This window comes from Tympanuchus pallidicinctus, unplaced genomic scaffold (assembly GCF_026119805.1).
Source record: "Tympanuchus pallidicinctus isolate F22 unplaced genomic scaffold, pur_lepc_1.0 scaffold29, whole genome shotgun sequence".
NCBI classification, from domain to species: Eukaryota; Metazoa; Chordata; class Aves; order Galliformes; family Phasianidae; genus Tympanuchus; species Tympanuchus pallidicinctus.
This window is the reverse complement of record NW_026294746.1, coordinates 6,447,612-6,462,587: the sequence shown is the minus strand read 5'-3', so window position 1 is coordinate 6,462,587 and position 14,976 is coordinate 6,447,612. Positions and strand designations below refer to the sequence as shown.

Here is a 14,976-nt window from a genome sequence, read left to right as displayed (position 1 = left end):
GAAAAAAAAAACAACACACCCCTCCCCCACTTCTTTCCCTATTTCCCCCCCCCTCCTCCCCCCCGGTCTTGCATTGTGGCTCATGGAGAAGCCGGGGGGGGCCGTGGCCACACGGAGCATTTTTGCGGGCAGTTGGAAACAGTGGGGACCCCCCCGGCCCTCCGCAAAGCAGCGCCCGTTTTGGAGCAGAAAAAAGAAAGAATAAAAGGAAAGGAAACAAACGATGGGCTGTGTGTGGTGTCACTGCTGCGGGGATGGGGGCACGGGGCAGCGCGGTGACAAAGGAGGAACCTGGGGGAGATGGGGGTCCACAAAAATCCCCTCGATGTGGGGATGGTGGATGATGAAGCGGTGGGGAAGGCAGCTGCTCTGCTGTGCTGGGAGCTGCTCTGCTCTCTGGAAGAGCTGGCACTGCTGGGGCAACGTGGACGTGAGCTGCAGGGCACAGAGCCACCACTTCCAGGGACCCATCACTGCCACGGCCACCAGCTCCAGGGCCTCCTCCCCATTGCAGCCACAGGCTCTAGGGATGCCATCCCCGACCTCCCCTCCAAAGCCTTTGGGGCCCCCCCAGCCAGACACAGCACTGGGCACAGGGACCTCACTGCTCCTCAGCCTCACCTCTGGATGCCTATTGGGTTCAGGGTGCCAGCAGGGATGTGGGGCAAGGGGGGGCACAAAGGGAACCAAAGGTCCCAGTGGTAGCAGTGCCCCCCCAGGGCGGCCACCAGCAGCCAAGTGTGTGAGAGGGCTGCCCCACAGCGGGGGGGGGGGGGGGGTGGAAGGTGACACAAAGCCAGGACCCCTCAGTTTACCCCAGGGGGATGGGGGCTGCGTGTGAGGAGGAGGCAAAGTACGGGGGGGGTCAGTTTTTTTTTTTCAGTGTTTATTAGAAACAAAAACGGGGAAAAAAAAGGGTTGTGGTTTCTGTGTTTTTTTCTTTCTTTTTTTTTTTTTTTTTCCTTTTTTCCTCCTTTTCTTAGAAAGACCGTGGCGGCTGACGGCAGCGGTGTGGGCTGAGGGGGGGGGGTCCTTACCTGCTGGGGGTATCAAGCCCCCACCACCTCCATCCTTTACTGAGGTGCTCCTGGAGCAGCCCTGCTGGGGGCAGTGCCATCTCTGTAGGCACCCCCACACCCTCCCCCCACCCCAGGGCGGGCAGCCGGGCCCCGGCGGGGCCACGCATTAAGGCAACCATCCTGCTGTGCCCCGCCGTGCCGGGGGGGCTCCCTGCCACAGTGGGGCCACTATCGCTACGGGTTATATGTACACACCCTGCAGCCGAGGGGGGGCTGCCCCGGGGCTGTTTGTGCTCAGTGATAGGTTCCCCCCCCCCAACCAGGACAGGCAGGGTTGAGGGGGGGGGCTTGGGTCTGTCCCCCCCCTCCCCACCCGGTGGGAGCGTCCATGCGAGCCGACGGTGCGGCTCTAGGAGTCCTTGAGCATGCTGATACGGGCGTAGATCTTGAGGGCTGGCCCCAGTTTGATGTTCATGGTGCTCATCAGATGATCCTCCTTCAGCAGCAGCAGCGCCTGCCCGTCGATCTCCTGGGCACGGAACTCCTCTGCGATCTCCTGGCAGCCTACAGGGTGGGGGGGGAGGAACACAGCACAGTCACTCAGCACAGCCCCACAGCCAACAGGGCCCTCGTCCCTCGACGCCCCTCACCCGGCAGCGAGCGGATGAACTCGTAGACATCCTCCACGTTCCACTTGCTGGGCTCGCTGGGCAGGAAGCGGTGCCCGATGCCCGCCAGCTCCCGCACGTGCATATCGGGCAGCTCCATGTCACGCAGCTCCATGTCGTGCAGCTCCAGGTCACGCTCAGCCTGGCGCCGGCGGGAGGTGGACGAGCTGGCCGAGATGGGCGACAGCGGCTCCTCGTAGCTCGAGTTGTCCGAGCAGCGGCTCGAGTCCTCCTGGCTGTGGTTGAGCTGCAGCGACGCCGTCACCGAGAGCGGCCCCGAGCCCGGCGGGAGGGACACCGGCGTCTGCGGGACGGAGCCACCGGGCAGCACCGGCCCCGCGGCTCACTGCACCCCTGGGGTTGGACCCACGCCCCCCCCTCACCTGCTTCTTGGTGTCCTTGCTGAGCGTGGGCACTTTGCAGGTGCGGCGGCGGCTGTGGGGGGGCCCTCCCGGCTTCTGCAGCTTGTTGCGGTCGGGGTGGAACAGCCCCACGCGCTTCGTGCAACCCACGTTGTACCTGCAGGCAGCGGTGAATGGGTGGGTGGGGGGGTGAGAGCGGGGCCGGGGAGGGTAGAGGGGCCGGAGCCCAGTACCTCTTGGCACACGCCATGGAGCAGAAACGCTTGGAGCGCTTGAACTTGTAGGCGAAGTCGACGCGGCCGCACAGCTCACACTTCAGCTTCGGGGGAGCCCCCTCCTCTTTGGACACTGCCGAGAGAGCAGTGGGTGGCTGAGCAGAGGCGGGACAGAGTCCTGGCGGGGCTCCCACCTCGGGGTGCCCCCTCACCTTGCAGGTAGGGCTCCTCCATCTCAGAGTCGGTGGTTGTGGTGTTGTCGTGCTGCGGGGCGCGCTCTGCCAGCAGCTCTTGTGCATACTGCGGCTTCAGGCCCCCCACCAGCAGCGAGGAGCGGCCCACCTGCGTGCCGTGGTGGCGTCAGCGGGGCCGGGAACGGCCGGGAAGGGCAGGGGGGAGGGGGGAGCGCGTTGCGTTAGGGATGGAGGGGGCGAGGGAGGGGGGACGGACGTACCGGGAAGGGCTCGGCGCCCTCCTGGATGACGAAGCCCTCGATCACGTGCGTGAGGATCTGCGGCTTCACCACGGCCTGCGGCGGTTTGTTCTCACCATTGTGCGGGGCGGCGCCGGCGACGGTGGAGGCAGCGCTGCCGCTGCCCGAGGTCATGCCGGGGGCGGGGGCGGCGGGCGGCGCATCCACGCGCTCCGCGCCCGGCTCTGCGAAGGAGGGAGAGGGGAAACGGGAGGGGGGAGGGGGGGAAACCGTCAGCTTCCACGCGGCGCCGCCCGCCCCCGCCCCGCTAGGCCGCCCCAGGCCCGCTAGGCCGCGCCGCTCTGTCCTAGGCCGCGCCGGGCCCCGCCGCCAAGCCCGGGCCTCACCTGACCGGGCCGCGGCGGCTCCGGGCCGGGGGCGGATGCGGAAGTGAGGTCAGCGCCCACCGGGCCGGGCCGGAGCGGGGCGGCTCGCACTCACCGGCGGCGCTCAGCGGCGCGGCAGCCCCATGGCGGGGACAAAGGCGGCGGCGGCGGCGGCGGAGCGGGGACAAAGGCGGAGCGGGGCCGGGCCGGGCCGGGGCGGCGGCGGCGGCTGCGCGGGGCGGGGCGGGGCCGGGCGGTGACCACGCCCATCGTCCTCATTGGCCGCCGCCGCGCGCGCGCGCTCCGCTCGACGGGCGGGGCCTCGGGGAAAGGCGCGGGCGGGGCGGTGGGGAAAGGGGGCGTGGCCTCGGGGGGCGTGGCCGTGCGGCGCCGCTCCCCGCGTGCCTCAGTTTCCCGCGCTTACCGTGCGCGGCGGCGCTCTCCCCCTGCGGCGCTTCGGGGCCGGGGGGCGGCGGGGGGGCGGCGGCGGCGGCGGGAGGCGCGGTGGCGGGGGGGCTTCTGGCGGCGGGCGGCGCGTCCCGGCGGGCGGCCTCTGCGGCACCCAGCGGCGGCTGCGGCGGGGACAGCGTCAGCGGTGCGGGATCGCACCCCGCACGTGGGCGGCGGGGTGTGAGGGACGGGGCTGTGTGCGGGCGGCGCACGCGGATGCGCGGCTCTGGGTGACGCTGCTACACGCGGCCGTGGGCCAGACACACGCGTGCAAGGGCCGGCAATGCGCTCACGCACCCGTGGGCCAGGCAGAACTGTGCACATGGAGGCAGCCTGCAAGCGCTTGCACGCGCGTACTTGTGCGTGAGCCATGGACACGCGTGCAAATGTGGCCCAGGGCACAAGCCCTGTGCACAGCTGTGCGCGGGCCATTGCGCACACATGCATGTGGCACAGTTGGACACGGAGCAGGCAGCGGTGCACGGGTCATGCACACAAGCAACGCGCGTAGCTCAGCAGCGCACCAGCCGTGCATGCACACACACATGATGTGGCACAAGGGTTGCACACGTGCACAGAGCTGACATGCACACAGCACGTAGCGCACCCACCCGAGTGCACGCCGGTGCCCCCCATGCACCCCGACCCCCAGCACCCCTGCTCTCTGGGGCCGGGGGGGCCCTCACCGTGCTGCTGGCGGGCTGCAGCTGCAGGATGACGGCGGAGGCGTGCTGGAACTTGCGGGGTGCCCCATAGCAGCCGGGGTGCCCGTTGGGGGCTGTGCCTTCCGCCCCCGTCCCGTGGGGGGCTCCCGTTTTGGGTGGGGGGGCTGGGCTGGGGCTGGCAGGGGGCAGTGACTGGAGCTGGGGGGCAGCTGGACCCGGGGGGGGCTGCCCGCGGGGTGCCAGCTGTTGCTGCTGCTGCTGCTGCTGCTGCTGCTGGATGACAAACTGCTGCTGCATCGGCTTCGGTGGTTGCTGCAGGAACTGGGGCTGCTGCAGCGGGGCGTAGGCTGTGGGGGGGAGCGCGGGGATAAGGCCCAGGGGCTTTGTCAGCAGTGCCATCCCTGAGCCCCCTCCCTCCAAGGTTGCTCCTGACCCGGCAGCATTCACTCTTGGCTGGGGTGAGGCTGTCCTGGGGGATAGCAGCAGCACCCTGAGGTTGGGTAACCCCAGGGGACTGGTGGGTGCTGGGGAGGGGAACAACCTTCACCCCCAGAGCTGAGCCACGAGGAGGAACCTCCTCCCCCTCTGATCCACTGGCACTGTACACTATACAGGTCCCTGATACAGATGGGGTGCCCGGGAAACAGCAGGGAGGGCCATCATTAGGTTTCAGAGTGAACGCCTGCTGCCCTTTGCAGCACCCAACGGTCCAAGCGCCCCCCCAGCACAGTGCCTTACCTGGGGTGACGAGCGGGTGGGCGGCAGCAGGGGCAGTGGCAGTGCGGGCCATGGGGTGGGTGCGGGCATCGGGGCCCTCAGCCTTTTTGAGGTGGTCAGCAGGGTTCTCGGGTGGGGGAACCCGGGGGGGTCCGGCCCGTGGAGCGCTGCCAGGGGGTTTCATGGCGAGGGCAGGGAGGTGGGGGCCGGCGGGGCGCAGCGCCAGGCTGTGCACCTACAATGGCAGCATGTCAGTGGGGTGGGGGGGATGGAGGATGTGGAGTGCAGGGGGGGCTCACCTGGGGGGTGGCGGGCGGTGGGGCGGGTGGTGGGGCTGGCGGTGGGACAGGTGCAGGGCTCTCGGGCCGGACGGCGCTGACGGGGCCCGTGGGCGTGAAGATGAGCTGGGGGGAGAGAAGGGTGAGTGTCTGTATATGAGGGTTGTGGGGAGCACCCCGAGCGTCCCCCCATGTCCTCGTGTGATGGCAGAAGCGCGGGGCACACGGGACACTTGCCCATGTCCCTGCTCAGTGTTGCCGTTCCCCATGTCCCTTGGGTGACCCTGTGGGGTCTGGACACTCCATATCACAGTAGTGGCCTTCTGTGGGGTATGGACAAACACTCCGTAGGATGTAGGTGTCCCATGGGATCCAGATGCCCCCCTGTCCTTGCAGAGGCTACCTTCCTGAGGTGGGCCTCCAGCAGTGAGGGTGAGGAGACGCTCTATAGGTCTGAGCATCTCTTGGGGTCTGGGTACCACCCGCTGGGTGGGGACACCCCATGAAGCCCACACAGCCCATAGGATGAACAGCCCACGTAGTCTGGGCACTCCCAGGGGACAGTGGGCTCTCAATGGAGTCCAAGGAGATCTCAGAGAAGTGTGTAGTCACCCTGGGGGGTCTGGGCACCCCACAGTAAGGTGAAACATGCCCTGTGGGTTTGGGCATCCCATAAGGCCAGGGCACCTCAAAGCAGGGCAATATTCACCCTATGGAGCCAGGTGCCCCCTTGGGAGCCTCGCACCTCACAGCCAGGTGATGCTTTGGGTCTGGTCACCCCAAGGTGGAGCAGTGGGCAACCTGGGAGATCTAGGCACCCCCCAGCAGCACAAAGGGCCCCCTGTGAGCTCAAGGTCACCCTACAGGGCCTGGCTACCCCACAGCCAGGCGACAGGAAGCCTATGAGTTCTGTAGGCTCTGGTTACCCTATGGTGGAGTGATGGACTCTGCATGCATCCAGCCCACCCTGCAGCACAGCGATGGGCGCCCTATGAGCCGTGGGGCAAAGGGGACCCTATAGCATCTGCTTGCTGTGGGTCTGGGCCAACTTGCTGCAGGGTGATGGCCAGCCAGCAGCTCCAGCTGCCCCATAGCACCGCGGGGACAGGCACCTCTTACCATCTGTGCCCGCAGGTACATCTGTGCCTGGCTGGCTGTGAGGGCAGGTGAGGCGGCGTTGCCCAGCAGGACAGCTTGCTGCGCGATGCCTGACGCTCCGGGGTTGACGCTCTGTGCCCGGTTCAGGAGCTGGGCTGCTGCTGGCGAGGTGGCCAGGTTGATCTGCAATGGGACAGTGGGTTTTGGGGCTGGGGTGGGGGCTGCGGGGTGCTCCCGGCGAGCCGGGGACTCACCGTGGGCTGCTGCACAGGTGCCTGCTGCGTGCCGTTGCTGCCAGAGGAGCCGCTCTGCCTGTTGGCTGCCAGGCTGGCCTGGGGATGGGAGCAAAGCGTTGCATGTGCATTGCACTGCGGCACCTAGGGGTAACCCCCGGGGGGCGGTGTACCTGCTGCACGGCCGCCAGGCTCTGGAGCTGGGCGCTGGTGAGGTGCTGCTGCTGCAGCGCGGCCGTCTGCAGCATCAGGTGCTGCTGCTGCGCAGCATACATCTGCTGCAGGTACTGCGCTGCCGTGTTGGGCTGCCGGTGCAGGGCCTGCTGGATCACCTGTGGGGCAGCAGTGAGACCGTGGGACGCAACATCCCAAAGCCAACCCGGCCACAGGACCCTGAACGCCGCTCTGCCTCACCCTGTATCCCGAGCCTCCCAGTGCATGCAGCGTTCCTGCTCTAAACCCGAGGGGAGACCCAAGCACCCCAACCCCAGCCCCATTTGTAGGGTGAGGGTAGGGTTAGGGTGTGCAGCACAGCCCTACCTGGACGGTCTGGCGGTCAGGAATGCCGCTGTAGACAGAGATCTGCGGTGCGGCTGGGCGCGTGGTGCCGGCGCTGCTGGGCGTTGTGCCGGTGCTGCCGGCGCTGCTGGAGGGCGGAGGTGCTGGGAGCTGCTCGTTCTCCATGGTGGTGGCAGGGCCACGCGGGGCGGCTGGGGTGGCCTAGAGCTGGGGGAGAGCGTGGGGGTGGGCGTGGGGGTCCCATGGGTTGGGGGGAATGAGGGTGGCAGATGGAAGCAGCCCTGTGTGCTCCCGGCCCACCCCTACCCACAGCGACACTTCAAGACCTCAGGGAAAGGAAGGAAGGAAGGATGGACAGACAGAGGGATACAGGAGAGGGATGAGGGAAGGAAGTGAAGGACGGAAGGAAGCGGGATGGATAGAATGATGAATGGGAAGTGCAGCCAGGAAGGGCGGAAGGAGGAGAAGAGTGAAGGGAGGGACGGAAGGAAAGAAGGAAATGGGAAAGGACAAAGCGCAGGAGGGAAGGATGGACAGACAGACGAGGACACAAGTATGAATGGGATGGATAGAGGGATGGGTGGAAGAAAGGACGGATGGATGGAGGTAGAGAAGGGATGGAGGAATGAAAGAGGATGGAAAGAGAGGAAGGAAGGGAAGGCAGAACAGACGGAAGGAATGAGGGGACAGACAGTAAGGACAAAGGGACAGAGGACAGAGACAGGAGCAAGGATGGAAGGAAGCAAAGAGGTAGGAGTGAAAGATATAGGGATAGGATGAGCAGAAGGACAAATAGATGGAATTAGGGAAAGGGTGAAGGACAACAGGGGAGAGAATGACAGAGAGCAAAGGAAGAAAGAGAAGGATGGACAGAAGGATGGGAGGAAGGACAAAGGGAGGGAAGGAGGACAGACGGAAAGGTGAATGCAAACGTTGAGAGGGACAAGAGAGAGAAGGGAAGGATGAACAGAATGGAACAGGAAAGCAAAGGAGGGAAGGATGGACAGACATGAAAAAGTAGACAAAGAGGAATGAAGGGAAGTAGAGGGATGAAAGGAGGGAAGGGTGGACAGAAAGATGAGAGAAGGATGGAAAGAAGTAGGAAAGGTGTGAAAGGATGGATGGACAGACAAAAATACAAAAGGAGGGAGAGAAGGATGGACAGAAAAAAGTAGGAAATGAATAAGGGGGAAGGAAAGATGGACAGAAGGGAGGACGGAAGAAGGAAAGGAGTGCAGGGATGGAAGGACGGCCAACAGGATGGGACGGGAAGAGGAAAGGGCCTAAGGGAAGGGTAGGAGGAAAGGGCTGAAAGGTGTGAAGGAAGGACAGAGGGATGGAGGAACAGAAGGAGAAGGACAGGAATGGAGGGAGAAGTGCTGCGTGCTGAGTGCCACTGGTGATGGTGGCGAGCAGCAGGAGCACCGCCACCACCGCCACCACCGCTCCCAGCAAAGGCCGTGCCCATACTGCCAGGCCGCGGCCCCAGCACCCCATGGCTCTGTGGGCACCCAGGCTTTGCTGCAACCACGTGGGCCCACAGACCTCCGATAACCAGCAAGAAACCCAAGGCCCCGTGCCACCAGGGCGGGTGCCACGGCCAGCACCAGGGACAGCAGCGCCGGGCGCTTCACCATGGACAGCAGCCGCGGTGCCCACAGCAGGTGGCCGCGGTGGCCGCGCCAGGTGACCCCGGAGGCCACGCCACAGCCTGGCAGGGACGAACACAGCGCGAGGCGGCGGCAGCGGGACAGCAGGACGTGGCAGCGCGACGTCCCCGCGCTCAGCGGCGTGAGGCCACGGGGCCACGTCCCCGGAGGGCGCTGCTGCGCCGGTGCGGAGCGGGGACGCGCACAGGTGGGACGCAGAAGCACGCTGGAGGTGGCTGCCGAAATGCCCGCCGGTGGTCGCGTGCCCGCGGCGTGGCCGTGACATCCGCCGCGCTCCGCTCTCAGCGCCGCAGGGTTTGGACGCGTGGGCCGTGGCTTTATCCGTCAGCTGTGCCGTGACATCCCGGCGGCATCGGGGCGTCCTCACGCGTGGGGTCGCGACGGAGCCGTGAGCGCAGCGAGGAGCGTCCCCGCCGCCCCGCATTCGACCCCGTGTGAGGGACAGGGAGGCGGCGGGGCGGTGACACGCACGGCGGGGCTCCGCGGCCTCGAACCCCACGCGGGGCGGAGCGGCGCGCGGTGCCCCCGCAGCCACGGGCGGCTCTCGGTTCTCCCACCGTCGCACGTGGAGCGGCCGAGCGGGTCCGGCCGAGCCCCCGCCCGGGGCGGTGGGAGCACGGGGAGGGAGCCGGGCGCACGGCGAACATCGGTGCGTCCGCCTCCCCCCCCGCCCCCCGCGGCGACGGGGAAACTGAGGCACGGCGGCCGGGACGCGCGGACACCCGACAGCCGGACGCGTGCGCGGCCCGCCCCCCCCCGCCCCCCCGCGGCCCAGACAAAGCGGCGGGGCCCGGCGCTCGGTACCTGCGGCCCCGCGGCCCGGCTCCCGCCGGCCATGACGGAGGCGCCTCCCGGGGTTGCGGCCGCGCGGGCCGGCGGGGCGGGGCGGGGCGGGGCGGGGCTACCGGGGAGGGGCGTGGTCAGCGCGGAGGGGCGTGGCCTGCTTCCCTCCCGCCGGGGCGGCGCAGCGCTCCCTCGGGCGGCGGCGCGGCCATCGCTCATTTGCATTCCGCCGCTCATCACGTGCGCCGCGTGGCCAATCGGAAAGCGGGCCGGCCCGCCGGCCACGCCCCCCGCGCCAGCGGCTCGCGCTCGCTATGGCAACGGGGAGGAGGGAGGGGGAGGGCCGGGCGCCATGGCAACGGGGGGCGGGGCTGCCCGCGCGCTGCCCCGCGACGGGGCGGGGCCGGAAACGGGAACGGCGACCCCATAGGGAGTGGGGGGCGGGGGGAGGGGGGTGCAGCCTGCTGCAAAGCGGGTTGCGAGTAGGGCGTGTGCAGGGAGTGGGGTGCGAGTGACTGACCTGCGAAGGGCGAGGTGCCCGAGGTAAGCCTGCAAAGTGCAAAAAGCAGGCGTGCAAAGTGTGAGCACGAGGGAGCAAGAAATGGGGTGCAGGCTGCAAATGTGGAAAGGAGTGGAGATGGTAGTCTCGCAGGGAGCAGGGTGCAAGAAGCTAGCAGAAAAAGAATGGGTGCAAATAGCAACCCTGCAAAAAAACGGGGTGCCAAGGGGAAGAGTGGAAATGATGGGGTGGATGGGGTTCAAAGTGCAAACCCACACAGGGCAGGGGGAGCACGGCCAGATTGTGGAAAATGAGGCGCATACAGCAAATCTGCAAAAGCTGTATGCACGGAGTCTCAAAAGCCATGAGCAGTGCATGCAACCACAGTGCTCCTAAAGGGCTCCTGGACGTGCAGTGGGACCCCAGGATTTGCAGGTGGGTTTGTAAAGGCGGTGCACGTGGGGCCTGGGTCTGCTGCGAGATGCATGGATTTGCAGGAATGGCCTGGGAGTTTGCAGGTGGGCACGAGGAGCTCACAGGATCGGCTGTGACTGCAGTGTGCCCTTGGTGCTCGGGCACAACAGTGCTGCTCACACCTGGGGACACTGCCAACACTCAGGGCTTGGGGACGGAGCTGCCCGGGGTTTGGGGAACGTTGGGGCTGCGCGGCTGGAGCCACCAGAGGGCAATGGCTGCCCTTCAGTGAAGCCTGCAGAATGAGGATGGGGCTGAGCGTTATCCCTTCTCTTTTTTTCGGCTTCTTTTGCTATGCAGGGAGCCAACAACTATCTCCGGGCAGCGAGGAGCAGCGGGGGTGCAGCCCCCAAGGGACATGCTGGGGGTGCTGCACCCTGCCACAGTCTCATAGCAGCATGTGTCCCAAACCGCACGCTTTTCAGCCCAAAAAGGAGACGACTCACGAGGCCACCACCAGTGCGGACGCTGGGAGCCAAATGGCCGCGCTGTGCCAGGCACGTGGCAGCACAGGGTCGGTGTCCCTCCGGTACCAATCACGTTGTGCTTGGAGGGACTCAGCCTGGGCGTAGCAGCAGGCCTCAGTCTTGTCTTGGCTGCCGTCCCCACCTCTGTGCTGTGCGGCGCCATTGCTGTGAGGAGCGCCCCGGGTGCAGGGTGGTGTGGAGACACGGCTCAAAGTACAGCACGGCCTGGCACCAAGGGCAGCATGAGGCCTGGCACTGGGCCTAGCGCAGGACCAAGCACCGGGCCCAGCACCGAGCCCAGCACCAGGCCGACGTCGGGCCCAGCACTGAGCCCAGCACCGGGCCAGGCCTTGCGCCTGATGCCATCTCCCTTCTCGCACCGGGGAGCCGGGCGGGAACAGCTTGAAAGCCCGACTGCTCATTGTCTGCACCCAGCGGGGCGGCCATTCAGGCCGGGCCACGCTGAGGGCTGGGTTTCCACTTGGAAATTTCCCTCCGGACGCGATTGGGGGCCGCTCGTCCCTCCCGCCGCCCCGCGCGTGGGCTCGGAGGGCGCAAATATTTGTGTGGACACAAAGGCGCGCGGGTGCCGGGGGGAACAAAGCACGGACGCGGCGCATCCCCGCGAACAATGGGGCCGGATATTTGGCGATGTGAGCGGGGCGCTGCCGGAGCTGCCTCACATCCGCCTACCTGCAGCCCCTGGGTGGGCCCACGGCATCCCGCGGCCCGGCAGCCTCACGGGCAGCGTGTCGGCTCCGAGGGGGGGACGAAGAGCCCTTCTGGGCGGCCCCGTCTGCCTGTGAGCGTCCTGCCCCGATGTGGGGTGCTGCAGCGGTGGAAAGAGGCGCCACCACGACCCGACTGCGCTGAGCGCCGTTGGTCCTCCTTCAAGAGGGCTGTCACCCTGCTGTCTGACTCCCAAAGCCCTCCCCTGCCCTCTGAGCCCTGGGGGACATCCTCCCGTGGGGATCACTGTGCTCTTCCTAGGGTTTGTGTTTCCCCTGACCTCTTTTCTGGAGCAAATCACTTCCAAATTCTTCCCCTTTGAGCTTCTTCCCCCTTGAGTGCTGCAGTAGCTGCTAGTGGCATCCCAAAGCGCTGTCAGCCCCCACGTTCCCAAAGCATCACCCTCTGGGAAGGCTGTTGGAAGGGGTCCAGAGGCAGCAGAGCCTTGGCGAGAAGGCAAGAGAAGGGGACGAATGGGTTATGCAAGCGCGCCTTGTCACATTTTGGGTTTTGTTGTATTTCTGCACCTTGGATGCAGGTATTTTTCCAAAGGAAATCACCCGGTGACGCAGCTCCTCTGCGCTGACGCCTCCGTCCCCAGCTTTGCTGGGTCCCGGCAGGGGGCTGGAAGGAGCGGATATCCCGCTGGGGTTTGGAGCTTCTGGGGGGGGGTTGGCAAATGCTGGCTCTGAAAGGGCTCTGTGGGGCTGGGTGCTGAGAAAAGCCCCCCCTGGGAGTTCCTCTGGGGGTGCTCCAACTCAATGCTTGGTTGGAATGTCTGAAGGATGGGCTGTGGGAGAGGAAAGCTCGCCCTCAGGGCTCTGCATGGCCAAAACTTGGGGTTTTTTTTGCTTTTTATTTTTATTCTTTATTATTTTTTTTGCACGACTTCAGTGGGCTGTGAGATCTGCTGACAGCTGGGGAGTTTTCTAGCAGTCCCCCAGCTTTTAACTCAAACCTTCTGTCTGCCGTCACTGAGCAGAACTTTCAGCTTCCATCCACTTGGTGTCAGCTCCAGCCTCTGCTCCAGCCCCACTAGCCGTCCCAAATCACTCCAGGCTTACCCATGTTGACCTTGCTTGGAGTGATGATTTAATCTCACTGCAATTAAAGCCTTGTTTTACCCGTATAAATCACTGCTCCATCTTCTCCTCGCCGTGAACATTCACAAGCCCACACTGGAGCAAGCAGTTCTCATTCGCTCGCAGTCGAGCCGATGCACATACCAACCCCGCGCGCTGTGCGAGGTGGTGGGAATTGCATCGTGTCAGACGAAGCCTGGCTGATGCAATGTGAATTTTCTCCAGCACGTGGAAGCAGGACGAGCCGTGAGCTCCTGGGGGTGTTCCTGCACCTGTGTGCATGGCGGGGCACTCGGCGTTGGTGCATGTGAACACCTTGAGGTTGCAGTGCTGGATAATGGGCACCAGTGCTGGGCAGAGGCTTGCAAGGAACCGGGAGAGGGTCACAGTGCTGTGGGATCGTGGCTGCCTGCTGCCCATGATCCCCATCCTTGCCACTCCTCTGCCAGCTGGCAGCAAGCTTTAGGTGTGCTGAAAGCAGAGATGTGGGTTTTGTCGATGATTCCGGGTTGAACTGGAAACAAAAATTGCAATGTTTTTGCCTCGTGGTGCAGCTGGGAAGGGAGAGGGCAGCAGAGGGGCTGAGATAAAGATTTATGGGCAGAGTCAGCGCTGGTAAGAGCAAAGGAAAAAAAATATACTGTAAAAAACCTGGATAAGCCTCTCTATTAAATTATTCTGCCCCACTGGAGCCGGACACTCACAGCCTTTGATCCTCCCAGCCCCGTCCCGTTCCCAGCCCATAGCACCCAACTCCTAATGGGCGCTGACAGCTCAGGCCAGCAGCCCTCGCAACCGTGGCGAGACTGACGCTTCGTTAATGAGCCCTAACGAGGCCTGGCGGGGCTGTCGGTGGGCTCTGCTGACCCGGCCGGGTTGGTTGGAGTTCTGCAAGTGGTGGGGGGCAGAAAGAACGGCTTTTATTTTCTCTTTCTCCTTCGTTCCTCCAACATCTGGCAGCAGGAGCACAGCAGCACTGCAGGAAGGATTCATCCCTTCTCTCCCCCCCCCTTTTTTTTTTTTTTTTTTCTAAATTACTTTGGATTTAACAAACTCCTGGCCGGGTCATAGGCTGGTCCATGCTGTTTGTGCGGCCTGAATCCCATTGGGCAAGGCTCACATGGAGAAAGGGCAGATTTGGTGCCCTGGGGGATGTTTTCAGTGGGCAGAGCCTGGTAGTATTGGTCTTATATAAAGGTGGAGATTGGTGGGCTGGGGTCTTGGGTGTCTTCTGCAATAGGTGGGATACAGGAAACTGGCAACACACCCTTGCGCTGGGTTTGCAATGGATTTGCAGTGGTCTTGCATTGGTCTGCAATGGGTTTGCAATGGGTTTACAATGGGTCTGCAATGGGTTTGCATTGTGTTTGCAATGGGTCTGCAATGGGTTTGCATTGTGTTTGCAATGGGCCTTCAGTGAGCTTGCAGAGGCCTCTCTCAGTCCTTGTCCTTGTTCTGACTGAAGGCAAAGCAAAGTCTCAGGAAGCCTGATCCCAGCCCCTGGTTTTGGTGCAATGTCCTGAAGAGCAGCCTGGGCACAGTGGGCACCAAGGCTGTTCTGGCACTGCAAGACCCTCAAATAGGCTGAATCCTGACCATCTCTGTGATGATCTCAGCTCCCTGCGCTGGGACAACAGCGCTGTTTTGCACTGGAGCTGGGAAGGTTTGCCTGCACAGTCAGTCAGGAGCACCCAGCCTGACTGCAGATCGATCTCAATTGCATCTCTGCAAGTATCTGTGGCTGTGTGCAAGCTTGGCTATTAATGAAGCTCTTCCCAAGAGCAATGAGGTTTTCCTATCCAGTGCAGCAGATTCCTGGAGGCTCCAGAAATTTATTTTCCTGTTCCCTCCAGCCTGTGGCATTTCCCAGGGATGGATGCCTCCTCTTTCAGGACATCCAGTGGGAAGTTTTACTTCATGTCACCCTGGGAAGAGCTCTGCGTCGGCTCCCTGTGCTTTGCTTTCAGTGATTTAAGTCAAACCAGCTGCAGGAGGGGCAGACGAAAGAGCTGCCAGGGAGCGGGGGGTGGGAGGCGCGATGCCATGTGGGGCTGCGCGGGGAGGCAGGACGGCCACCATCCTTCCCCAGATGAATGAAATCCTGCAGCCTCCCAGTAACTTGAACCAGCAGGGAGGGGGAATTGGGCCCAGGGAAGTGGTGTCTTTGCTCCAGGCTCCATGTGTCCTTTCCCAGCCTGAGTGGTGGGAAAGTGATGGACTTGCGGTGGACCAGAAGGGGCTCACAGGGGG

At 64.3% G+C, this 14,976-nt stretch overlaps 1 protein-coding gene across 1 annotated transcript; it reads right to left on the bottom strand.

The window, feature by feature from the left end:
• Positions 1 to 848: 848 nt before the first annotated feature.
• PHC2 (polyhomeotic homolog 2) lies at positions 849 to 9,581 on the bottom strand. The gene is made up of 15 exons (XM_052691827.1): positions 9,497 to 9,581; positions 7,044 to 7,229; positions 6,677 to 6,835; positions 6,525 to 6,602; positions 6,292 to 6,453; positions 5,194 to 5,298; positions 4,916 to 5,129; positions 4,199 to 4,524; positions 3,487 to 3,634; positions 2,719 to 2,921; positions 2,477 to 2,606; positions 2,283 to 2,397; positions 2,071 to 2,206; positions 1,670 to 1,991; positions 849 to 1,583 (listed from the first exon to the last, which is right to left on the bottom strand). Exons 2-15 carry the CDS (start codon positions 7,185 to 7,187, stop codon positions 1,429 to 1,431), a joined length of 2,397 nt encoding a protein of 798 aa, XP_052547787.1. The 5' UTR covers positions 7,188 to 7,229; positions 9,497 to 9,581; the 3' UTR covers positions 849 to 1,428.
• Positions 9,582 to 14,976: the final 5,395 nt, after the last annotated feature.